Source organism: Phaethon aethereus (assembly GCF_964289735.1).
Source record: "Phaethon aethereus genome assembly, chromosome: Z".
In the NCBI taxonomy this organism is placed as follows: domain Eukaryota; kingdom Metazoa; phylum Chordata; class Aves; order Phaethontiformes; family Phaethontidae; genus Phaethon; species Phaethon aethereus.
In genome coordinates, this window is record NC_138577.1 from 40,975,779 (window position 1) to 41,002,171 (window position 26,393).

At 39.5% G+C, this 26,393-nt stretch overlaps 1 protein-coding gene across 1 annotated transcript in view; it reads right to left on the reverse strand.

Moving 5' to 3' along the window:
- Positions 1–4,853: 4,853 nt before the first annotated feature.
- Positions 4,854–26,393, reverse strand: part of RORB (RAR related orphan receptor B) — a gene marked incomplete at its 5' end in the record, with an annotated part of 39,233 nt that continues 17,693 nt past the window's right edge. Inside the window, 6 exons of the mRNA XM_082013302.1 lie at positions 4,854–5,598; positions 6,080–6,192; positions 12,058–12,168; positions 13,292–13,399; positions 15,322–15,454; positions 16,732–16,853. Coding sequence (XP_081869428.1) covers positions 5,443–5,598; positions 6,080–6,192; positions 12,058–12,168; positions 13,292–13,399; positions 15,322–15,454; positions 16,732–16,853 — 743 coding nt within the window. The 3' untranslated portion in view covers positions 4,854–5,442. The remainder of the gene's footprint in view (positions 5,599–6,079; positions 6,193–12,057; positions 12,169–13,291; positions 13,400–15,321; positions 15,455–16,731; positions 16,854–26,393) is intronic.

Here is a 26,393-nt window from a genome sequence, read left to right on the forward strand (position 1 = left end):
ACCAATGTTACTTCTACTCACTGGCTTGAAAGCCTTGTCTGGGTCTCATTCACTTGGGCAGCTCAACCTGTGCCCTTCAAAGCCTCTAGCATTCTCTTCCTTATTATCAGTGTTTTATTTATATAGCTATTTTTAGTAATGAAACATCCCTGAGTGGCATACAGTGCAACATCTGCGTCAAGCAGTGATTGTCATTTACAAAGCGTGAAACTTAAAAAGGAAAGAAGAGAACTGGGTCTTCAACACACCGTTCCTAATGGATGTCAGAGATAGGAGTTAGTTTCTAGAATGGAGACAGAAAGCGCTGGGACAGGTTGGTAAGCGTAAATACACTGTTTTGTTATTGCCAGGGAAAAGTAAGCTGTTCTGTCTCAGGTTTCCATTTCATAGGCTCTTAGACATAACGTATTTGGCCAAAAAACTCTTTCATGTTTCAGTTTGATCTTATTGCCCAGTGTTATATTCCTGGGATGTCCAACAGACAATGACTCTGAAAATAGAAGCTAGCTTCCAGGCTGGACCTTGGCTCTTCTGGAAAGAGCACAGTCAATGGCAGAGTCAGGAGGAAGGAGGATGGGGGGAGCCTGAAAATCTTTCAAACGTACTTTGTAGAACACCTTTAGAGTGGGTGAAAAAGACAACAGGGAAAGGAGTTGTCAGCTGCACATCTCTAACTGTGCTGCCTCACTGATTTGTGAGGCTGCTGCAGCCTTGGAGCAGCCCCACAGCCTGGTGGCGGGAGGCTGAGGGACCAGCACACAAAGGCAGCTTTGCACCCTCTTTGTGTAGCAGTTCTTACGTCAGAAATCCCTACAAGCTTATACATGTCAGAAATCCCAAAAGGAAATGTACATCTGTGCAAGCTGCCGCCATGAATATGAACACAGAAAATCACCTAATAATGCTCATCTTCATGGACAAGTCTGGTAGCTGCTCCACCTGGAGCACCATAACCTGACTGAGGCTTTGAGACAGCACCAGCACCCAAGGTGCACCAGGATGAATAAACTGATCCCTGTAAAACGGAGCTGAAACGAACAACTGCAAGCGTGAAGTAAAAGCATTAAAATGCAAGTATGAGAATAATGTCTGACTTGTGCCCTGCAAAGCTCTTAGGGGACCTCTTAACACCAAGGGCCGCTGACTTTAGGAGGAGTTGAGCACCTCCTGTGTGGTGCTGAGGTGCCTCCATTTTTAGTGGCTCTAGTTAGAGCTAAGGGAGCCTGAACAACTTGCAGAATCAATTCCTAAATGCTGCCTATCACAAACCAATCAGAAAGATATACATTGCTGTTGGAAATAAGTTGGCTCAACTGAATGCCTTCTATTACCCTGCTTTTTTTTCTAGCAATCGCTAAAGCAATCTTTTCCATTAGAAGGAAATATGACTCTTGGAATTAATTCCTTATACAAAGAGCTGGCAAGAGTGACATTTACAGCAAAATTAAGTCTCTGTGGTAGTGTAACAAACAGTCTACATCTGCTTCCTTGATGTCAAAAATAATCTAGATCAATGTGGTTGAATTAATCTGAGAGCAATGCTAGAAGTAGAAGATTCAATACATGCTTTAAACATGCTTTTGTTAAAGAGCCCAGGTTAATCAATCATTAAAAATGTGTCCCATTTGAAAAGCTTGTCACTAAAAAAATCAACAAACATAACCAATTACTACAGAGAGCAGATGTGACAAATACTAGTTTTAGAGATTTAATTGAAGGGCTTCAAATACTACTGTGAACTAATGAAAGCCAAGAAGAAATAATGTGTACCACTAATATTTTCTGAAATGCATTTCGTGAGTGGATTATGCAGTTATTTACTCAAATTCATGCTATTTTATTATTTAAAGCCTATGGATAACTTGAACATATGAAATCCAATATCAACAATTTGAAAGTGTGAGCATAAATGACTGTGTATCAAAACCGATAACATGCATCCAGCCTGTAGCGTGTGATTGTTATTTGTTGTTCTAAACTCAGCAAATGAAGGGCAATTTACCTATGTGGCCAATCCCAAATCACAGAAAATGAAATAAAATTTTTCAGCCTTAGTTACCATGAATAAATATTGTATGAGAATGAATTTTTATTTTCGAAATAAACAGCAAGGTCATTTGCTCAAATTCTGTAGAAAGTAGCAACAAAAATAGAGCAAGCTGTTAATAATCAACCTTATTTGAAGATAAAAATTTGTTTGACAATATTTGTAGTTTTTTATACAGGCTATTGCCTATCAGTGGCAATGAAGATTTTGTATACCAGCATCTTAATATTTTTAGGACAAAAGGCAAGAATCCATTTTTATTCCAGGACTGGATACCTCTCCCTCTGTGGTCTCTGGCAAGTCATTTAACTTCTTTTCCTTCATTTTCTCGTCTTTAAAAAGTGCTAGTAATCCTTACTGATTGAAAAGGTCATGAGGTTGCAGTGATTTAAGAACAGTGCTTTTTAGGATTCAAAGCCCTGCAAATAATGATTAAATAATGTCTTTTTCACTGGTGATGTCCATTTGGTTATCTTACCTAAGACATAAGTCAGAAATCCCAAGGACTGATTAGCTTATTTGAAAAGAACAAAACATTTTCAAGATGTGACACACAATTGTGAAGCACTACTTATAAACATGGCAAACCTGTTCATTTCTCAGAACAATAATATTTATCACATATTCTATATTTCTGTGTGCTGGCTAAATGTTACTTTTGATATACTGAAGACAAATTTATAAAGCATTTCAAACAAATATATATATATATGTGTGTGTTCTTGTGTTGGAAAAGGCAAGGAGGACATGAAAACCCTGCAGTTAAAACTGAGCATTTCTAGGGATCAGTTGACTTGACTTTTTTCCCAAATAAATTCTCACAAGCAGTACATAAATATAGTTAATTAAGTTTTTTGATATTAGAAAGAGCTGGAGTGTGGGGTCCTTTTCATGGTTTTACCATGTAAAAGGGGCTTCAGATCACCTTATAAGGGAATGCTGGTCTTAGGGTTTAAGTGGTATAAAGAAGCATCGAGAGCAATGTTTTATTATGTTAATTGAAAACACTTTAATGTAATCAGTAGAGATCAGAAAATGTGCTCTAAATTTGGAGCAAAAAAGGTATTTTAGAAATTGCTCTTCCATAAGACTACGTAATTTTGAAGCCTATGTCAGGTTTGCAACAGAATTCTACAGAGCATAACTAACTTTGCTATGCAGCTTTTTTTATTTTTTGTTTTTGAAGTTGTAATGGACCTACAGAGAAACATTTATTAGCTAAGCATTTGTAACTGCTCTTGTATTTGGTCTAGTATTGCTAAAACAGAGCAAACAAATGTTGATGTTGTCTAGATTGGATTCTGTCATGAAACATGTCTGTAAACTTGCAAACTGGCTGATGGAAGGCATGGGAAAACTCCACAAAGAACTTGGAATAGCCTGTGAATTATCTAGTCATGCAGAAAAGGGAACCGAAGATTGAGACCAGAGCTGTGCTAGTCTGCTGGAAAAGCTGGAGGCATCAAGTTATCACTGCAAGGAACCAAGTTCCTGCACCCTGGGGCTCAGCTGTGTCTCTGCGAGCTCCCTGTGACACCGCTCTGCCATGCGGCCTGGCAGATGGCAGGTCCTTTGGCCTCCTGGCCAGCATGCTCCTGCTTGGCTTGCCTCAGCTTGCACTGACTTCTGTGTGATTTGAAATAAAGAAATGTATCTGCTTGTGGTCCTGCCTTCACTCCATTTCTTCTCTACTGCCTGCTTCCTCTTATTTCTGCTCTACTCCCTCCACTGGTGTCCCCAGAGGAGACTTCCCTGAAAAAGCTCACACGGGGTAAAAGTGATGGTAAGGACAGACCCGTAGCAGAAACTGAAACCCTCTTCCATAGCTAAAAAGTCTATGTTTTGTATCTCTGGCTGAATCCAAACACATTAATCATGACTGCTAATTAAACTTAATTAATCCACAAGATTAAGTCCATGGCAATCTTCCACTCCCCTCTGTGTTTGCCTTTGGTTTTGCGAGCAAATGAACATAGAGTCAGTCTGGAGACAGACAAAAAGAAAGCCCCAATCCTTTGCTCCCCTCCTGAAGTGCGTCTAAAATCAACCCTATATATGTATATATATACAGTTATATGCATACAGATATATACATACATATATGCACGTGTATGTAACATACACACATGTATGTTTGTAAAGGAAACCGTCAGTCCCATCTAGATGATGGCTGTGTCAGAAACGATAGTTACATTCACCTTCGTAACCGTGGACATTGCTCGCTTTGACCTTCCTCCTCCTTCCCTCCCTTCCTCTCCCTGACGCTACTCTTCAGAGCTACATTTTAGGCTTTCTATGGTTTTCACCAAGTTCACTACTACCTCTGTCTTTCCGTTGAGTTCAGCAAAATACAAACCAAGCCTTGCGACTACTTTTCAAAGCAGTATATATAAAATAAAATCATGTGTGGAATCCGAAAAATGTACATGTGGGATCGTCTACATTTTCACTCTGTTTCAGACACTTTACTGACATCAGGTCCTACAGTGTTCATTTTTCCCCCTGTAACAGGGAGAAAGTAAAAAAAACCAAAAACCAAACACACTTTTCGTCCCTCCACTAAAATCATCCAGACAAGGCTTTTGCACCATTGATACATTCCTAATGTTTCATTTACAGACTGCACGCATGCACTACATTACACATATCTCAGAAGTGATCCTGTCATTACACATCGGCAGCTGATAATTTAACTCTGACTGGCAAAGCAAATCTTGATTGCCCAAAGTAAATCTAATACATTACTTGGAGAGTAACAAATGCATGACAGCCGGGCTTAGCATCCTTTAAAAGTAGGCATGGGATTTTTAAGCTACAGCATGTATGCATATAATACCTACATATATATATATATTTCTCTCTAAAAAAATTATATAGCACATATATATATATATGTGTATTCCATACATGCACCATAATTTCCAAGACAGCTACAAATTTCCACATGCATTAAACTATCTAAAAACATAGAAATAGGCAAGTCTAATAAGTGGAATTTTCTTAAATTATATTTGAACAATAAACAGCAAGAGTAATACTGCGAAGTACTGCTCTATTCTCATGTATATCTACAATAAAATTCTAGGAACAGTTGTCTCCCAAAACATTCCCCAATAAAATAAAATAAAAAAAAAAAGTAACACCCAGTGTCCTATATTTGTATAATCATTTTCAGTTAAAAAAAAAAGTAAACAAAGAAAAGAGAAAAAAGACATCCCCACTCAGAGTTGCATATTTACATTCTTCAAACTGTAGCGGTGAAAAATAATTCTATTAAGTGCAGGACATTCCTAGTGTTGCAGTAGTGACATTTTTAATAAGTTCTTCATGAAAACATTTCTTTTTGTCTTAATAGTGACGCATTCCATGACTACGTGAAAATTCTATTATCCCCTTCACTTGCAGCCAGTGGTTGAGTCTGGATTGAAAAGCTCCTTGTATAATGGAGGAAACAGTGTGTTCACTATATCTGGATGAGATTGCTTAAATACCTGTAGTTTCTCTCCGTGCAAGTTGCAAAGTGCAGTAATGGTTGGTATCTTGGCTATTAACTGTGAGACATTAAAATAAAAGGAAAAGGAAGAGGGACGAGGAAAATTTAGTATAAATTGCAGTTTCCAAAATGAACCACGTTAACATCTTGATGGGTAAATGAACACAATACTCTGAACTCCATCAAAACTATCTACCCAAAGGACCAGACATTGTTCTTGCCTAAGAGGCTAAAACCAGTTGTCCTGAAATTTTAGCCGAGTGCCAAAAATGCATTTAACAGGAACTGCCTCCAGGAGTATTTTTTTAAGGCAGTCTCATTCTTGCTAGGGTACCAACTAAAAAGATTAGTGGATTGAACAAAAAATGGAGTAAAGTGAACCAGGGACAAGAGTAAACCAAGCCTTACTTCTTATATACATTGCAAGCAGATAGTGTGCTGCTTTTAATTTTCATTAACACAGTAATAAATGGAGAAATGGCTACAAAAAAAAAGGGTCACCATCAAGGAGTGTTTGGCTTTTCGTTTTAACAATTTACCTTTGTCAAAGTCTCATCGTCGAGGTGGTTCTTCTGGATCACATGTTGAAGTGCAAAGTAAATCTTTTCCTGAAGCTTCTGGACCTTCCTTGGCTCTATTAACCAGGCTCGATCTGAGAAAAAGGAAAGCAAGAGCTGAAGTCAAGAATGCACAGATGTGGGGCATGCTCATGGCGGAACACAGTGTCCCATGCTGGCAAGCATTCACAGCAATCATAATTCCCATGAGGAAGGACTGCATGATAATTCAGACATGGTTTCAGAGGCTAAGTCTCTTAATCCATTAAAGAATCACTTGAGAGTTTAATTAACAGACAAAAAGTGTACAGAAACACAATGTTGGCTCTGCATCTTTTTGTTTAAACCAGGGTATTAGAGGTAAAGATGGGAGTAGAAATGAAACAAGGCCCAACCATTTCATTATTCTTTGTTGGTACAATCAAGGTCCTTCTAACTTCATACTGGCTAGGTGAAAAATTTGTCATGTTACCTCAGTGTCTTAATACATAAATAATAAATGTATTGATCAAAACAGTTCTTTGAAAATAATAGAATATAACTATTTAAAAATTAAAATAAAATATATGTCATTATTTACTAGGGTAACATTTTGAGACCAAATATTATATTCTGAATAAAAAGAAATAGCTTCCTTCAAAAGAATTTCTTGAATAATTCAAAAGAATTATCAGTTGTTACAATGTCTTGATGTGCAAATTTCTCATTATTTAAAAATGTTCTCTTTTTAAACAACACAAAATAAAAGATTGTCTGGGAGGATAACATTTACAGACACAGTTTTTTGGAAACCTATATGGTTTCTACTGAACTCAAACCCCAAGTGTAAGAAGTCTTCCTTAAGACAAGTCATAGCTTCTGGAGGCAAACACACAGAAAGAGAAGTAGCAGACCTAAGACAACCCCAAAACCATTAATACAGTGTGTTTACAGCACCATTAAACCTTCTGTTTTCCCATGCTGCAAACTTGTTCCTTCCTTCCTTTCTCCCTGAATCCAGACCAATTTTGTGGTATAGATTTTAGCTGTCAAACATAAATAAGAAAATCTATTTTATCACAGAGTATGAATCTTCATGTACAAATTGAAAAGTGCAGGAAAATTCCTTTCACTTTCAGAGGTCTTTCACCCACTCCCAGCTGCTAAAATAACCCATAGAAATAATGTAAGTCGACCATTCCAATGAGCACACATGCCACAGAGGCTGGAGCTGTAAAGTATTTCATCACAGGAGGAGCAGGATTCTGTCATTTGTCTGACTGTCTGTGGAGAAGCGCGTATGGAATGTGTCCATCACAGAGTACTGTGAAAAGAGATGAAACCAAACCTCTAGCTACTTAACAAGTGATCGGGAAACAAAAATTATCTTTTTAGTAAAGCTTAGAAAATCATGCTCCCAGAAGGTAAGCCAATGGATCCTGTGCCACCAGTGGCCATAGAAACAGAATTAGCTGAGAGTACACATAGCATCTACACAAACAAGCACACAGCAATGCCTAGACTTCAGAGGTTAGGTGCCAAATTGTATGTTATTGCAAAAAACGTGCCTTTCAATAGTGTTAAATCAAGGCCTATTGTAGCAGACAGGAGCTAAAAAGATTTATCATAGAGAGCAATCCTTAAAGATTTATCTTTCTGTCACAAGAATAAGCTTAAAAATAGACTAAAGCTGTTGGAGGACATGTTTCATCACTTATCTGTTGCTGTATATAACACAAGAGTTCTTAAATTCATGACAAGAGCTAGGTGAAACTTTTGCAATGGATATTAAGTTTGTCTCCCAAAACTTGGTTTCTACCACCTGAAAACCACCTGCAGATTTGATTGGAATTCCCCAGGTACCTCTAGTTATATTCACAAAAGTGCAGAAAAAAGTCAATAAATCAGTGAGTACTCATACATGATACAAGAAGCAGTGGTTCAATCCTGTACTTCTCTTTTTAGGTTTTCAACTTGCGTATCTTTAAAGAGTGCACAGGTCACTAGAATCATAGAATCACAGAACGGTTTAGGTTGGAAGGGACCTTAAAGATCATCAAGTTCCAACTCCCCTGCCATGGGCAGGGACACCTCCTGCTAAATCAGGTTGCTCAAAGCCCCATCCATCATGGCCTTGAACACTTCCAGGGATGGGGCATCCACAACTTCTCTGGGCAACGTGTTCCAGTGCCTCACCACCCTCATAGTGAAGAATTTCTTCATTATATCTAATCTAAACTCACTCTTTTTCAGTTTAAAGACATTACCTGTTGTCCTATCACTACATGCCCTTGTAAAAAGTCCCTCCTCAGTTTTCATGTAGGTCCCCTTCAGGTACTGGAAGGCTCCTGTAAGGTCTCCCCAGAGCCTTCTCTTATCTAGATTGAACAACTCGAACTCTCTCAAGCTGTCCTCATAGAACTGTTCCATCCCTCTGATCATTTTGGTGGCCTCCTCTGGACCCGCTCCAACAGGTCTGTGTCTTTCCTCTGGAGCTGAGGGTTCCAGAGCTGGACGCAGGACTCCAAGTGGGGTCTCACCAGAGCGGAGTAGAGGGGCAGAATCCCCTCCGTTGATCTGCTGGTCACGCTGCTTTGGATGCAGCCCAGGATATGGTTGGACTTTTTGGCTGCGAGCGCACATTGCTGGCTCATGTCCAGCTTTTCATGCGCCAGTACCCCCAAGTCCTTCTTGGCAGGGCTGCTCTCAATCCCTTCATCCCCCAGCCTGTACTGATACTGAGGCTTGCCCTGACCCAGGTGCAGGACCCTGCACTTGGCCTTGTTGAACTTCATGAGGTCCACACCGGCCCATCTCTCAAGCCTGTCAGGTCCTTTTGGATGCCATCCGTTCCCTCTAGTGTGTTGACCACACTACACAGCTTCGTAGGAAAGAAGACGAGGGATAACTTACAAGATCTGCTTTTGCAAAAAAGAACATGGAAAAAAGGAACATGGCCGGTCAGAATTTCAGAAGAGGAACTGGGACACAGTGGGCAGCCAGGTTATTGTCTTACCACCTGCCTCTGGCATGTTTGCAGGTGGACATGCCTCTACACCCTTTACTGGACTCTTTCTACAATGTTTTAACCTTTGAAATCACAAATCAATTTAAAGAATCACCACCAAGCAGAGTCATTACATCCGCCTTAAAATGAAAAATCTATGTTTGTGCTCTGAATCAGATGGAAAATGGGTCTGGCACTGGGCTTTGTAACCTTGGGAATTGTATTAATGGATGTTCTTAGGTCCCCTTACTCCTAATGGGATGGCTTTGTTTCCTGTAAACTACTTTAACACTGAGATCAAGGGCACAAGAATTACCTTTCAGGATGGTGGCTTCTGTAGAAAAGAAGCTTGAATATGAGTACTTCCCATAGGGAATCACTGTGTATCTATGTTAGTGGGGAAGGACTAGTGCAGGTACTTCTGACAAGCAGTGCTTAATTTTTAAATTTTTACATATGTTCCCAAAATGAAACAGTTTTCATTTTGGGAGAAGAAGAGGATGTTCCAGTTTCTTCTGGAACATCTAGTGTGGAAGGAAATTATTTCTTTCTCTATTGCTTACTGTTACCATTTTTGTAATAAAATAAATAGCAAATTTCAATGTCAGTTCAATTTGTATTGATTTTCCCTCCTTCCCATTCCCAAACTTGGCAGCTCATCTGAAATGGGAATTATTTGCACAATCCAGATGTTCACTCACATACATGCTGCTGCAGCCCATCATGTCTTTCTTATTGCATCTTCTATGACTAAAAACACACATGCTTACAGACTACAGAAATAAGCAGTCAGTGTGCATCAAGCACTTTTTTTTTTGTTTTATTAAAGGAATAGAAGACACTGTATGTGTTCTCTTGCTTGCAAGTAGGGAAAACTCAACTTGGATCTGAAATGGGAAATTGTGGATTATTTCATCTCAGTAGCACTACCTTCAACCCTGAAGCTTGATTGTGGTGAATAAAACCTTGGAATTACCTCTACTTATCTGTGCTACTTAGCAGAAACAGAAGCTGCTATTCAGGAGACACTTAACTCTGAAAGGCAGTATCAGAAGTGATGTATATCAGGACTGAAATGCTTTACTAGTGTTAAAGGAGAAGCTTTTACAACACATGTCTGCAATACAGCTGGCTGAAAGCCAGTGCTGAGTTATGAGCTTGTTCAAGTACTTAGTACAGCTGCAAGAAGTAGAAATGAGTGTGGATGCTTGGGCAACATGAACTGCTGGCAAAATGCAAGAGATTTTGGTGCCTTGCAGATTAAAGGGAAATATGTAGAACTGCAGAGCTGAATCAGAATTCTGATGTCGGCCTAATGCCTACCTGCAGCTAAACACATTTCATAAATTACCTGATCCAAAATCCATTAAAATCAATGGGAAAATTTCCATTACTTAAATAAGTTTTGCCCAGACCTAAGGCACAGGACGCTCTGAAACACTAGAAACTTTCTGCAACCAGATTTTGTTGAATACGGCTATAACTTGTTCTCCTTTCCAAGATTACCTAGGAGACAGAAACATGACTAGAAATTACATAACTGAGTTCTCTTTCTCCCTACAGTTGAGATGCCCCCATCTGATCCAATGTGCTTTGAAGTCAGCTGGACAGACAGAAACAATGAGATCATTCTGAAGCTATCTCCTACTTTTCCTGTCCTAACTGTAAGAAAAGAAGCTGAAAAGTGACCCCCCCCCCCAGCTGTTACAAAAGAGAAATACTCTGTTAACATCTTACCAAAGAACTTCACAGCCCAACAAATTTCGAGGTTGTCTTCAGCTTTGCACTGAGTCAGTCTGCTGAACAGGCCAATAATGCTAACCAGGAGCAAGCACGGACTGCATATCCCTGTCATGCTTATAGCTCTGGTCTTTTCAAACTGAGGGAGGGGTGATGGACGGGGACCCACCAGCACGCTGCCAGGCCCCTGTCCCAGAGGAAGCTTGGGCATGTGGGGGACAGCACACAGGCAGCTCTCATCCCTCTGCACAGTTGGGACACCCCTGAGGTGGAAATGGTGGCTGTTTGGAGGCTTGTGTCTGGATCATCCTGGCCTAACACCATGAAAAGCCACTGGCTCAACCATGTCACCTCCCAGCAGATGACTGCAAGAACTGATCAAAGGGAAAATAAAAGGAGCAGAGTCCTTTCAGTAGGTGTCATTAATGACAAGAATGAACATGTTGATACCATCTGTGCTAGTCTAATTCTGCCTAACATAATCTCCACCACAGATGTGCAAAAGGACGAAGTGACCTAGAGGAAGTCTTCAGCAGAACAGGCTGGAAAAATAATTTGTGGTGGTATTTTTTGTAAAGGCCTTTCAAGAGGTGGGAACTAGGAGAGTTAGTTATGTCCCTGAGACATATTTAAAAATTCCACGCTAAATTTGCAAGCTTATCTACTAGATCCACATCCAGGGTCATTTCAACCACAAAAACCTCTTTTCTGTGGTCAGACAGCCAGCACTCTCTGAATACATGCTTGCCTGTGCAGAGTTATGATATGTGAATGCATTAAAAAGAGCATGTTGTCCCTGGAATCACCACCTCCCACCTGGAGCTAAACTCAGACAGAACCTCATACAGATTTTTACTGCTCGTGTTCTTATACCCACAGAAAAAACCCACCATAGTTAGGGGCTATGTAGCCTGCTCAGGGCTCCCTGAAGATGCTAGGAGGAACATGCATCTCCTTGAATACCATGCTTCTCTGTATGTGGTCTGGAGGAATGCCGGACTGCACTGCTTGTGCACGCACTCCTGCTGCGTGTCTGTCATCCCCACACTTTGGATCTATGTGTAATTGCTGACAGGCAACAGTGAGGTATATTTGGGTAATTCAGGTATTCTTCCATTGCTTAATACATTGCTTAATATTGATTAACACAGCTTAAACAGCTGTTTAAGTAGGTAGAAATAGAGGTGGAAAAGGATGAAAAAAAAAAGTTATGGTGTTTGGAATGAAAAATTACCTGGTGATATCAGAACAGCAGATGAAAACAAGGCAATCTCCTCCTCAGTCAGCTGTAAGGAACATAAATTCTTTGCAAAGTCAAACGCTTCGTTCACCAGATCATCGGAACCTGCAGATGACAGAGGACAAAATCAATGCTAGAAATTTATCAGATCTTTAACCCGCCATGAAAAGTGAATTGTTTTGGTGTTAAAAAAAAAATTGTGAGTGAATGTCTGTGCTTCTAAAACAAATGCCTTTCATAAGCTATTAAAATTCCACCTACACTGAAAATATATCACTAAACCAGTCATAAAGCACAAAAATTATCAAGAATTAGGGACATGACCTGTACAAAAATTGCACAGATATCTTAGAAGAGGGTTTTCTTTTCCCAGTGTGGAAAGAAATGTTATTTCTAAACATATAATAAATTTAAGAGGTATGAATGACCAGTCGTAAACAGATTTCACACATATAATTTTGTTAATTAACAGTACAAGTATTTGTGAACATTTGTGAAAACGTCATAAAGACCAAAATAAATCAACGACTGTACATTCATAAATGCTTTAAACTTGTAAAGTAATGTGTTTACCCATATGCAAATAAGAAAAATATATACCTGTATGATAATCATACACATTTGAAGCAAATATGTTTGAGTTTTGTCCTGAATAAATTTCTGATAATATATCAGTCTCATGGATGGGCAAAAGACATATATTAAGATTTCAGGTAGCACTCAATATCATGTTGAGAAATGGAGCAATTGTTTCAATACAAGAATCTAAATGAGCTTAAAATTTCTAGGCAAAATAGTATTTTAGGTAAATCCTTGGCTGTATTTTCTAGTAGTTCAACAGTTTAGTCCCCTTGTTGCTAGGGCTAAAATTGCCCTCTGCAGGACAGAATTAGTGGGAGTGATTTGATATATCAAGCATAACTGAACTGTGAAGATAAACTGATTGGCTCTTGCCCTAAACTCATGTTTTATCAAAGCTTCAGATGGCAGAGTAAGAAATCTATCTGAAAAACCCTCATGCTGTTTTTTTTAATTAGAGAAAAACACCTATCACTGCTAGCAGCTAGTGGAGTCACCTTTTTTCTTTTTCAGGTGCAGCCTAAAGATTCGGAAGTTTGGGGATTCAACATTTACTGGAGGTTTTCATTGTTGGACACAATTTTCAGAAAAACAAATCTGTCACTATGTTGCTCAATGTAATTGGTTGAAAAGAAGATGACCAACATACCCAAGGCTTTAAACATTTGCATCCCTCCATACTTTCCTTCAAACAGAACAGTATTGTTGAGTGGGTTGAAGGCACGGCACATTCTCACCAAAACCACTTCCAGGCAGCCTATTAGACACAAAAAAGAGCTAAAGTACCACACATTACTGCAAAACACCAGAATATAGGAAATTTCAAGAAAATATTTAGGAAGACATCAGTCATTAGAAACATCAACAGGGATAGACACTCTTGGTGTTTACCTAGGCATCTAGATGATAAGTCTCTGAATGAGAGAAAGAATATTTCTGTCTGCTTTGAGCATAGAAAGGGGTAACTTCTGGTCCAGCCTAACCACCTTATCTTTATGTTGATTTTTTTCCCCATTTCAGCAAACTGGCAGCCCAGACTTAATCTGAACCTGGGCAAACATTTTCAATTTGAAAAATATCATGCTGAAAATTAGGCATATATTGAAACTCCTTTTTAATAATTAAACCTTTCTTATATAAAAAAGCAGCTTCATTCAACATGTACATAAATCCCAGCTTCATTTGGGTGGAGGGGGGGAACATCAGAAAGTGGTTTTAGGGAGAAAATAAAAGTTAAAATACTATCAAGAACACCCCTAAACTGGGTTTTACTTCCCACCCCTTGTTCTTCTTTCAGGCTGGGAAATAGCCAAAGGAATCTTATTTTTTTCTCCTTATCTTTCCCTGTTATTTCCTAACTGCAAAAATACACGGTTTAGGAAAATGAAGGGAAAAAATTTAAGCATGTTTTAACTAAATCTAGATCTCCTGTAAGAGGAACTCTGAATCTGAGCATTCTTTTACAGACACGCTTTTGAGTGAAAAGTTCTTATTTTCTAACTCCTGCTCAGCATTAACAGCAAAACAGAAAACTAAACCTGACATATTTGTACGTGCTGAAGCTAAGCAGAGTTGTCTGACAGTACAGTCAAGTACAACTATATCTTTTGCTGAAGGTGCAATTGTGTTGTTAGCTTTGCCAGCCAAATGAAGGAAGTTACCTGGGGTGCACTGGTACCTGCAGAATTTTCAAAATTAGTAAGAGCTTTAAAAAATTCTATTTTTCCAGGAGGTTGCCTGCGTGTTCCCAAGGTCTCTGTATCCCTTCCCTTTGCACCTGTGACCACCACCTCAGCCCAGCCCCACACTGAGCCACAGCTCTCTGTGTGCAGAGTGGTGCATCACACTGGCTTTCAGCCTTAATGAAGAGCTCTCTCTTGAAATAGGAAGCACTTCTTATGCTTTAACGAGCCACCTCACACAGCATCCTACCTCTTACACACAGAGGGAGCAAGACACTGGTGTGACAGGGTAAATGCAGTTAATTACCAATTGTGGTTCACTTGGTCATACCGTTTTGTCCTCCTGAGTTTGGCGGTGTTACTACATAGTCACGATAAATCTTGTCATGATTCTTCAGGAGGACAGAAATTACCAAGTCCCATGACAGGGAGGGAAACCCTTTTCCCCCTTGCCCTTCTGCACACACGTGCACACCAAGGCACGCACAGGGAGCACGGCCGGAGCGCACTGCTGTAATCCGCTCTCATTTATTCTGAAACCAACTGGCGCCGGCAGGGATTTTCCCTCCTGTGCACTGGCTGGAGGGTATTTCTGTAGTCTCATTAAAAAGATTAGAGATGACCACAGAGGCAGGCCCCGGTGAACCTGCGTTCGTTTCACTAATGACAAGTGGGGATTTTACAGGGTGGCAGATGACTGATTCGACCAGCTCAATTCGCAGGGTCCTTCCACCACATGTCAGGTTGGAGACTGCAGTTTCTGCAGCGATTGTGTGCATGCATGTACTTAATAACCACAACCGACTGTGGAGAGAAGGGGATCAGAAGGCAGTAAACGTGATTAATGTGGAAAAATAGGGAAGGGTTAACGTAGCTAATGAAACAGACTGAAATTAAGGCTCCTTCAAAATTAAAATGATTTGCAGAACAAGACAGCAGAGCACATTTCTAACGTGTCGGGTGCTAAACCAGTCTCAAGCCTCCGGTGTTTACCCACCTGACTTAAGGAGGAGAATTTGGTCATTCTGGCAGAGCTCCATGAAGCCTGTTATGCGCTTCGCAAACTCCACCACGTACTGGATGGCATGGGTGATCTGAATGGCACACTGCTGCCACAGAGCTTCTCTGGTCTTCCGGGGAAACACAGATGGAAAAGCAAAGCAGTGAGCAGGTTCATCAGTGCTTAAAGAGCTTCAGGTGGCCTTGCAGAAAGGGGCACTCCCCAGACTCCACCCCCACCCCCAGGCAGGGCTAGGAGCATCTCTGCTTCTCAAGGTACCCAACACTGTTCGTGAGAAGGCTGTGTTCCCAAGCGGATTGCCCCAGTGATCCGCATGCTGCCATTGCCTCTTCAAAGCGGAAGAATGCACTGCCCAGTCTAAAAATGTGATTCTAGTGTCAGCTTTTGTGCAAGGTAGACCAACAGCAGCACAAACAATGCAAACATCGCGGACTACGCTTAGGGAAGAAGTGGCGGAGTGCTATTGAGTTATCCCACAGAATATTTTTGCTAGTTTGAAACTTAATATGTAATTGAAGTATCATTGCAATCTGAACACTGATAGCAGCAAAATTTTGCCTCCTTCATAATAATTTTCCTTGCACTTACAAGTGTGCAAAGGTAAACGGGTGCTCTTGGTTTGTATGTCACAGCTCTGCAAGCTGTGGTGTGTTTTTATTCTTGTTAGTACTACATAGCCCCTCAGCTTTCAAAGAACAAGCTGGAATCTCTTCTGTCTCTTGCGTGATCAGCTAATGTGCCAACTGAAATCTGACTGAAGAATCCTTGCTAGTGATGCTGGTGCAAGAGGCACAAAGATTTCTGTTGACTGGACTACATCTGAAGAGGTGCCAGTGCGAAATAGTCAACCTGAGAATTGCAGAGGTATTAAAAAAAAAGTAGTGTAATGAAATAATTTTTCCACCCAGTTTTTAACAACTTCAATTTAAGGACTACTTTCAGTTTGTCATTATGTATTGCCTATAAGTGACAGATATTTGTTATTCACATAAAAAGGGGATGTGTTTTCAAAATTATAAGGAAACAAAGTTAGGTTGTCTTATTTTCTTAAAATCCTCATAACAGAGAATCCAATCCTGATAGCATTAAAGTCAACTGAGTATCTGCATGAAGTTTAGACCTGCGATAACAAGCAAAGTAAGGAAAGCTGGATTCCATAACCGTGCCTAAGCTTCCACATTAGCAAACATCCTAACATGCTGGAAAGCTGCTGCTTCTTTTCACGAAATGTCACTCCTTTGCTTTCGGTAATCAGTTCCTCAAAGATATTTAAAAGCCTATTTTGACCTCTATGAAGCTCATCAACATATCCCTGCCAAATATATTACACTGTCAACAATTTCAAACCATCAGGAGCAGAAGAGAAAGCATATTACAGGATTGTACCTTGCTCTGGTAGACCTTAATTTCTTCATATGTGTGGGTCTGCCACGCTAGCTGGTGTAGTTCCTCCATTGTATATTGACAGGTCTCCAAATGAGATTTAATGATATTCTGTGCAATTCGATCTGTGAGGAGGAGAATAAAAAACAGTTTACATGAAAGAGTGAACAGTGCTTTGCAATAGCAAAATGTTGAAAACATTGAAGTTATTGGAAAAAGCAGATTTAATAATATTTTCTTTCTAATGCTACCTTTCTCATTTTTTTTATTTCTAAATATGGCTGTTGCAAAATGTTTCAGTATTAAACACAAAGCCAAAAAATCCTCGATAAATAGTACACATGAAAATAACAATGAATCTTGTGAAACTACTTAGACTGTTTCATTCCGGAGATGATTTCACCCCCGTGCCCCCATGTTTAAATGAATATCATTTGGACACTCTAGTTACTTGATTACTTCTGTCTGCCCCAAGCCTGTGCAACTGCCCAGCTCTGACTGCTCAATCCTGACATGAGCATTTACATTACCTTGCCGTGACTCCTATCAGAGAAAGAGGAAACAGGTTTCCACTTTTTTCTCATTAATTTTCAGCTGGATCAGTTTCTGATTTAGCCTGAATGACATGACTTCGTGCTAGCAAGGAGTGAAAACTAAAACTTGTATCCTGTGTTTTAGAAGGACAGATGTGGGGAATAGATCTTACATACAGGATTAAGTTACCTTAAAGTTATTCTGAAATTGCAGCCTTAGAAACTACTGTGTAACATGGAATGCAAGACTCAAAGGGAAAGGGAAGCATTAAGTGCTGGCCTGAGTTCGCACTGAAACTAAGAGTAAACTTCTCAGGGAAGTATTTTAAAGTAGATCTTTGCCCTTTAATCCACTTGAGTGGATTAAAAAGATTCACAAAAACTTCCAGCATGAATTCATTAGCACTGGAAGTTGAAATGGCTTGATAAAACATGCTTTAGAAATGTGCAAGTTCTTATTTTGTAGCTTTGAGACCTACATGTCTAATGAAACTCAGTGCTTCAACCTGAAGACATTGTTTAAGCTGGATACCTTTTAAACAACAGAACAAATTTGAAGTCACGGAACTGAACTGAAGGTTTTGTGGCACAACTGGCATTTCGCAGAAAACATATTTGTCAAAAAAGGAAAGGACATTGACAATGCATTAGCCAAATCTGAGCACAGGAAGTAGAAAGAACTAGGAATGTCACAATGTACTCATTCACAACCTCAACTGTTTGCATGCAGTGGGTAGATCTGGTGCTTGGAGTCCCAAAATAAGATTGTTTCTTTGGCCAAATGTTGACCGAATTTAAAAACACCAGCAAGAAGGAGAGATGAAAATAATGTAAACATGTATATGCTCCCTGCAATCACTGCTATCAGAGTGTTATTTAAAAGAGAGATGCCTGTGTTACTGTCACAGTCAATAAGTTGAGACTCAGTGGAAAAGCACTGGAGAAAACACAAAAGAATTCCAGGTTTTTGTAGGAACAATAAAACCTGCTCAATTCCATCTTTACAGGTATCCCTTTAAAGGTCAACACTATCTTTAGGTTTCTTGATGGAAGAATTGACTCGGGCATAAAGATAGCTAAAAGTGTGTATTAGTGAGTACAGGGATCTATAAATTTTTCTTTTACAGAAGGTTGGTTATAAATTTTAACCCATGATGGTAAGCTGTTCCATTTTATAGTAAAAGCCTGCCAGATAAATGGGCATGATGATGAAAGGGATGATGAATTTAAACAGACTGTTTTAAAGGATCAACAAAGGTTTATTTGCATTTCTTTAACCAAGAAAAGCAAGGAAACCCCACCTTTTCTAGAAAGATCAAATTTCAGATGTTTACTCTCATATTGTTCTATTTAAAGTACAGTTTTAACAATATTATCTTTCTGGAAACATTTTTATTAAGCTCAAGCTATAGGTTTTGTCACTTATGTTCTTGGAAGTATTTGACCAAACAGAACTGAGGTATAGTCAGAGGAACATTTAGGTCTTGTATCTAAAATACTAGTGAAAGAAGTATGATTTCAACTTGTATTACAATTCTGCAGCCTGAAAGCAGAAGGATTTTGGTCTCTGCACCTGCTGGCTGGTGCTTCCTAGCCCAGCTCTCCTAGCCTCACCATTTATTACGAAAGTAGGAATTATTCACACTCTTGACATAAAGAAAATGCTTACAATAAATACCTCAAATTCTTAAATATTACTGCATAGGCAGATTTTGAATCGGATAAGGTGACCTGATGCCAACAATCTGAAAATAAGACCTTTTCATTTCACTGACCTCAAAATATACTTGATTAGCTGTTCTACATTACTGCAAAGACCCTAAGCTCCACTCCTTTCCTACCATTGCTATATTTACCTTAGGACTGAAGAGCTCACAAACTCTTCAGAGTTTTGTAAGAATGGCCTCCTGTGTTTTACCTCCGTACGTCTTTTCCTTACAGACTTGTGCTTATGTTGAGCTGACTGTAGAGCCCATTTAGATGTGTGAAGGCCTAGGGCAACCGCAGCAAGCAGCGGCTCCAAATGCTGACATCCAAAGAGGAATCAGGTGCAAGACAGACTTGAAACTTTTGTGCCGTGGGCTAGGCAAGGCTGAGTCTGTGATGGAAAGGGTACATTCGGTCTCCAGGGAGGAGGGGACTGCTCATTCAACATAAGCAGCAGAGGAGGATGCTTGCTTGCACTCAACTCTGGAGTCTCTGGAAGGAGCTTTATGCAATTATTGCTGGCTGTGCAGAGCTGGCATGATGCAAAAAGTAAAAGAAGTCTAAGCTTGTCTTGGCTTCTCATATGGTCCAGCAACAAAAGATCTAATGCAGGCAGAACAATAAACATCACTCTCAAAGACCATAGCCTTTTTTTCTGACATTTTCAGATTTTAGCATCTTTTTGTTAAAGAAATTGGAATCAGTACACATCTTAGCAAGTCCCATGCAGAAAGAAGTTTCTAAACTGCTGGGAATAATGTACTGACATCTAATTTAATCCTGTCCTGTCACACGGCACAGGTACTGTGCTGTACCCAAAATACGATACATTTCTGTGAGACATGGCAGCTCTGAAACACTGCTGGCAACTGAGTTCAACAGTTTAATTCTGTTCATAGAACCACAAAGAAAGGGACAATGAGGAAAGAGAGCAATTATCTTCATACACCAGGAGGAGAGCTATTGCCTTGATGCAGAGGCTGCAGCCTATGGAGGCACGCTGCTGGGTTAACACTCAACAGCTATGTCATTCCTGTTCTCCAGGCTAGAAGAGTCCACCACAGTTTCTCCATGCATAAAGTCTTGACTTTTGTTCATTTTGTTTTCAAAAATCTTCAGACAGAGATTTCAAGGGTATCCTTACACTGGACAGGTGCATGGACACAACTAGCAATCCTGTTTAGATGGTCTGCAAGGACTGTGAAAGACAACTCCATTTTTGTGACCTCAGTGTGAAGTGTGACCTCAGTGTGAATTTCTGCTAGAAATTTTGTCAGCCTCCATTTTACATAAGTTACAGCAGTCTTGCAAGGTTTGCTTTATGAAAATAAAAAGAGAAGAGATGATGCTGGCCACTCAGGTATGAGAACCAAAGTCTGCAACATTTTATTTTACAAGCACCAACTTGCAAATGTTGAGTGAAAATTAATAATTCCAACCAGAACAATTACTGAGCCTGCATGGTAGTACACCACCAGCATTATAACAACTATAGCTGTGACCTGCAGGATTTGTGAAGCTTACCTGCTATAGTATGTAAACACAAATGTAGACTAGGTGCTTCACTCTTCCTATTTTGTCTATATACTGGGTTTATTTTATTAGGGCATCACGATCATTTTATTTTATCATGCATCACGATCACTTGATATTACCTGATACCATGGGGAATCTGAAAGCCACAGCATATCCTGGCTGATTGACTGTGTCTGGGAAACATGGCCCACAGAACACATCATGTTCCCAGTGTCTGAATTCCAGCATGCACTGTGACACAGAATCATTTACATTAGATAGTTTGGTTCTAAATTTGAAGACTTCTAAGTATCGCTACCTTGAAATTTTTTATGGAAAGCAGACACTGTCTGTACAAATGCTATTTTTCATTAAATTAAAAAAAAAAAAAAAGGTCTAGAAAAAAGTATTTGCTTCCAGAGAGATAAACCAGAAACAACATACTCAATCAATAGAACGGTCAATAGTTGTAACCAATATGAGGTCTTGAAAAATCAGAAATAGTCAAACAAGATATATCCTGGAATGGCCACTTACGTTTCATTTCTGTCCTGCATATATCTGACTGGTTTCTACAATGGCCCACTATTCTAGCTGTAAACTCTTGTCCATTCTTAGGGTTGACAAGGAAACCTAGATATTGTTGGCTGGTGCAGCCACAGAGCAGAAACCTGAGAGGTCGGGCTGGCCTCCATGCCCCGCAGCCAGTGGGAATGCTGCCTTTCCTGTCACAGCAGGTCGGTACTGCTGGTGGAGCCCAGAAAGGTGCCAGCTGGATGAGAAGATAAATTAATTGGGATTTTGCAATGCAGCAGTGTAAAAAAAAAATCAAGTGCATAGGAGATGTCCAAAAGAAGCTGAATATTGTACTTCAGGAAACTGAAGGATTATCTGTCACAAAGATTTGTTCCTCATTCAGAGAAAAAATTGTGGATTTTCTTGAAAGAAATACTCTGTGTGTGTGTGTGTAATTTTATGATCTGCGACATGCAACTTGTCAGACAAGGTGGCCTCTATGCCTATGACTAGATGGAGCAGCAAAAACGTAACAGAAGGATGTACATGTACTGTGGGTGAAACAAAGGCTATACAATGTGCAAGGGAGCATGACAGCAGAATAAATAACCATCTACGGAACGTGCTCCTGGGCTTGTGGCTCAGTGGTTACAAATTAGACTGTTGAGGCCAATACCTGAAAGAGGCCACGTGCAAATATTGATGGGAACTGTCCTGAAGCATAACGAGGGATCTCACTGGTGCTAACAAAATGAAATGAAGCTATCAGGGAAAAGCAGCATCTGAAGGGTAAGATGTGGAAAATAGGACATAGACAAGATAGGGATGAGGAGGACCACGAGAGATCAACGCTGTTTTAGCAAAAGAAATGGCTTTTAAATTTGGCCTGGCCTACCTAAAACTACCGAGAGAACAAACAGACTTGATTTTGAGAGTATGGTCCAGTGAACAGTGAAGTAAGCTGTACCACAATCAGTGCAACAAGCCCATCCTGGTTTTCTACAGACACGTCAAAAATCACTTACCATTCCCTCCCTGACCTCCCATCCCCCATGTTTGGCTGTGTGAGAGGCACCATGAACTTGTACAAGGGGCCAGTCTGCTCAGGCTGATTGGCCAGCGGCCACCACCTTTTGGGGTGAACATGGGCCTGGGTCACAGTTTCTGCCTTTCCCTAAGGTTGTCTGTCTCCTTCACCTGCTGAGTAGCCTCTTTTCCAAAGCTTATGGGAGCACGAGTTTCTGAGACTTCTGCTTCCCTTCATTGAAGCTGGACAGTAGCTAAAGAAGTGTTGGACAGGCCTGACAGAAGGACTGGGCAGACAGAAAGACTGCAAAGCCCTATTCCATCAGCAAAACAGGCCAAAAACATACGTTGCAAGGAAAGAGCCACAGCACACAAGCTATACACCTCTTGCATAAACTTGGGACTACAGCTCACAACTTCCAGAACAGCAAATGACCTTTCTGTTTCCAGTTTTGGCTACCCTGCTGGGCTATTTTTTTTTCTTTCCCCCCCCTTTTTTCCCCCTTACTGTAATTTCTTATTTTAGATTTCAGGAGACACGTCACAGACAAAAGTTATGACAGCTCAAACATGTATTGCACCAGTGGGTTAGGAGCTGCTTAAATCCTAAGTACATATAGAAAACTGCACATTGCAACCTAGATAGTATAAATCAGCATAGCACAGAGCTGCAGGAGTCTATCTTCAGCTGAAAAGCCAGTCTTGCCCTTTTCAGACATTTCCTTATAATATTTGGAGATCTCCAACTACAATACTGAGAAAAACTCCAACTTGGGGTCAAGTACAATGCTGGTGGAGATGGGTGTAATAACTCCACAGATTGCACACAGCATTCACCAGCTGTGAATTTGGCCTGCTAAGTGAAAATTATCCACAGTACTCGGCAGTGTCTGTTTCCTACAGGCTCTTTAGTTCTTTCATTTGTCTCTCTTTTCTCAGGAGAGACTCTGGTTTTTCTCAGCATTCCCTTCTTTTGCATTGGGAACTGAAGAACTTTGAAGTGTGCCTCCTAAAACACTGATAATCATCCTCAATTAAAATGAATAATGAATTTTTAATTTGCCACTTACCCTTAGGATCCAGTTGAGTAGCTAAGAGCTCATCTCAGCTTATATCCTAAGTTGAGCTCTCGCAGGGATCCACTTTGAATTAATGCTGCAATAATACCACAGCTTTGGCTGGCTGCTATAAGCATGCATATCAGTTCATACAACTATCAAAACTCCAGCTAGACTTTCTAAATAAAATCTCCGTTCTAGGACCTAAAATAATGCCAAGCTAGTATCAGATCAAGACTCTTCTAATTCAAGAAGGGACCCTAATTCAAGGGTAGTATGACTGTAAAGTGAAAAGTTTTGCACATTGGTTAAATTACACAGATTACCTCAAGAAATTCTTAGACAGTAGCTGAGAGTGATATCAGCAATAAAGGAAAAGTATGTCTTGTGGTTATTGTCAAACATGAATAATAGGTCCCAATTTTTTTAAATGAACTGGCTGAAAAGTCTGAACTTTTTTCACAGAAAAGCAGGAACACATTTTCCTAAAAGTGATTGCAAAAAGCACATCCCATTTTTATCTGTCCCTGGCATTCTCGATGTCATAATGCACAAAAGATTTTCCTTTTCAAAAACTGTTATTAGATAGACTAGCAAGTTTCATAACCCCCATTTGTTTAATAAATTTGTAACACTACACAATATGCAGCCTAGGAAGATGATATGAAGCATTAAAACACTCATATGAGACTAGAAGTGCTTGAATTTAGTTCAGGAATAACCCTCCCTTGCGTTCAAGTTATTGAATGCTTACTGTCAGGAACAGATTGCACATTGAGGCAATGTTATGTGTGTGAATTCTGTATTTCCTCTCTCTCCCTTCGAAATAAATCAGTGTTTCATTTGCCTTTCAAAAAAATGCTAATAAATGACAAGAAATGACAATACAATTGGATGAAGACCTAATCTGTAGGAACCTAGAGGATGGACCCAGAACTCTGTCAAATCCCAGAAGGTATTTATAAATGCTTAAAGGTCTCCACTTAATAATACTTTTGCTGGGTCTCAGCCAATTTAGTAAAAAACGTATATTTTGTACTAATTAGAAATCATTTAGCTGGCAGCAAAAACAGTAACCAAGGCAATAGCTAGAGCTTACGGGACATGGACTCTACAGGCACCATGTAATTACCACAAATTTATTGAGATGAGTTGTTTCCTAACTTCTTCCAGCATAGCTTACACAAAGAGATCTTTATATTAAAATTGAGACTGTTCCGAAACAAGAATGTGGTTTCATTTATTACAATTAAAAAAACATTGCTTGGAATGGGCATTGTTCACTGTGAACCCTAGAAATATGCATAGAACAATTGGAATATTAAGGGTTTTAAACTAGATCTGGAAGGGTTTGCCCTGTCATTGTCTGCAAAAGGCTGGGAGAGGTTAGACATACCTTTTAGCACTTCTTTCACTGTCACAAGCTTACATTTAGCTTTTTATAAAGATTTTAAGTAATCTAGGTATAGAAATGCTTTAAAAAGTAATGACAAAACGTTCTCCCATGGCTCTATTTTCCTGTAGTGTGGCAACTGATTTGAATCAAGGTGGTGTCTGCACATAGTGTCAGAAAGTGAAACAGCTTGGTTATCATAAGCAATGCCAGAGATTTCACTGATCAAGAGAAAAAATGTCCATGCAGTCAAAAATGAACACAAGACAATGCTCCATGCCTTAATATCTTGCTTTAACTATTCCAATTTACATGTGACACTCACCCCTGCAAGACTACTGCACTATAAAAACTGTGTTCTGATAACCAGTTTCAGCATTTGTCCAAGCCCTATGTCTTGTTGCATTGCGTTTTTCCACTAAACACATCCATGTTCCTCTCCCGGGTGTTTCACTCCAACTTTTTCTCGTATATTTTTACTCTTGTATAAAAGAATTGTTGCTGTTCTATGAAATAAAGTATCCAAACTGAATGGACTGAAGAAAGACGTCATTACCTATAGAGCTGGGAACAACATCATAAGCTGCATAACAAGCAGAATTACATTATTCTCAATAATAAGGTGGAAAGTAGTGAAAAGCATGAAGTGAGTGACGAAATCTGCCATACAGAAGGCGCAGAGTGTGAAAAAGTGAACTATGTCCTTGGGAAGTCAAACTTAGGATGTTGCATGTGTACTGGGAAAGAAGAAAATTTGTAAAACCAAACTTCTGTTGGCTTCCTTGTGCCTGAGGATTAAAGAACAATTCAGCAATGTTGTCCAGGATGACAGAGAAATACTCTATGGGCCCCATATTAAGCTCTCAGAAAACACAAGATTAAGTATGCATATTGTTGGTGCTGACTGCCCAGAAACAACATACATAAATATTAAGGTCAGGGAGCATTGATGCTGGGATAAAAGAGGTTGCTCAGACGAAGAAGTAAGCAACATATCACTACTAATTCAAACCACATCAATTTTTGCAGATAGTATGCCACTTCCATATACTACAGTGATTCCTAAATCATCACTGCCTTGCCCTCTTGATTCTCATCTGCAGTGCCTGTATTTGCCTCCTCATGGGTTGTGTGCAAGACACAAGCCTGCAAGACAACATCCTTCACATATCCCAGTCCCTCCGTGCTCTGGCCTTCTCTTTTTGAGGGTTTCTTGCAGAAAGCAAGTTGCCGATTCTTCTCCTATTGACATTGCTGCTCTGAAGCATACGATAGGGAATCGGCCAAATGGCTATTCCTATGATTGGCAGCAACAGCACGCCTCAGTACTCATAATGCCATTAGCTTTGATCTTTTTGTGTGATTTCTAATCTGACAATATTCACAGCACAGTGCTATTCCTGAGAAGATTGCCATGATATATGGTAATATATGGGATGCATGATATGGTATTTTACATATTTCTACTGCTACAAATGGTTTCTTTCTAACTGCTTTTTGGATTCTCAATAGTATGAACATATTTTGTGAAGTTTGGTTATGCAAGAAAATATTCATATCTTTTGAGAAAAGGAGGAATTTTATATACTTGCTTTAATGGATTAGAAATATACCCACTTTAAAGAACTAAATTACCATGTTTTTGAAATGTAAGGTGTAGATAAGGTTGTTTTTTTACCCTTTAATGCATCTCTTTAATTAATTTGTAAAACAATCTGAAAGGTAAGTAAAATGGAACAAAAGATCACAAAATGTTGCCCATTCTCTATCTCATTTAAAAGATGTCACTGATTTTATTAATTTCATTGCTTAATCCATCTGCTTTTATTGTTCAAATAGTCATAACCACAGTTAAGATGGGATCTAATTGTCTTCAGTGCTGCAAAAAAACATGGTCAATAGAAATTTTAATTTCTT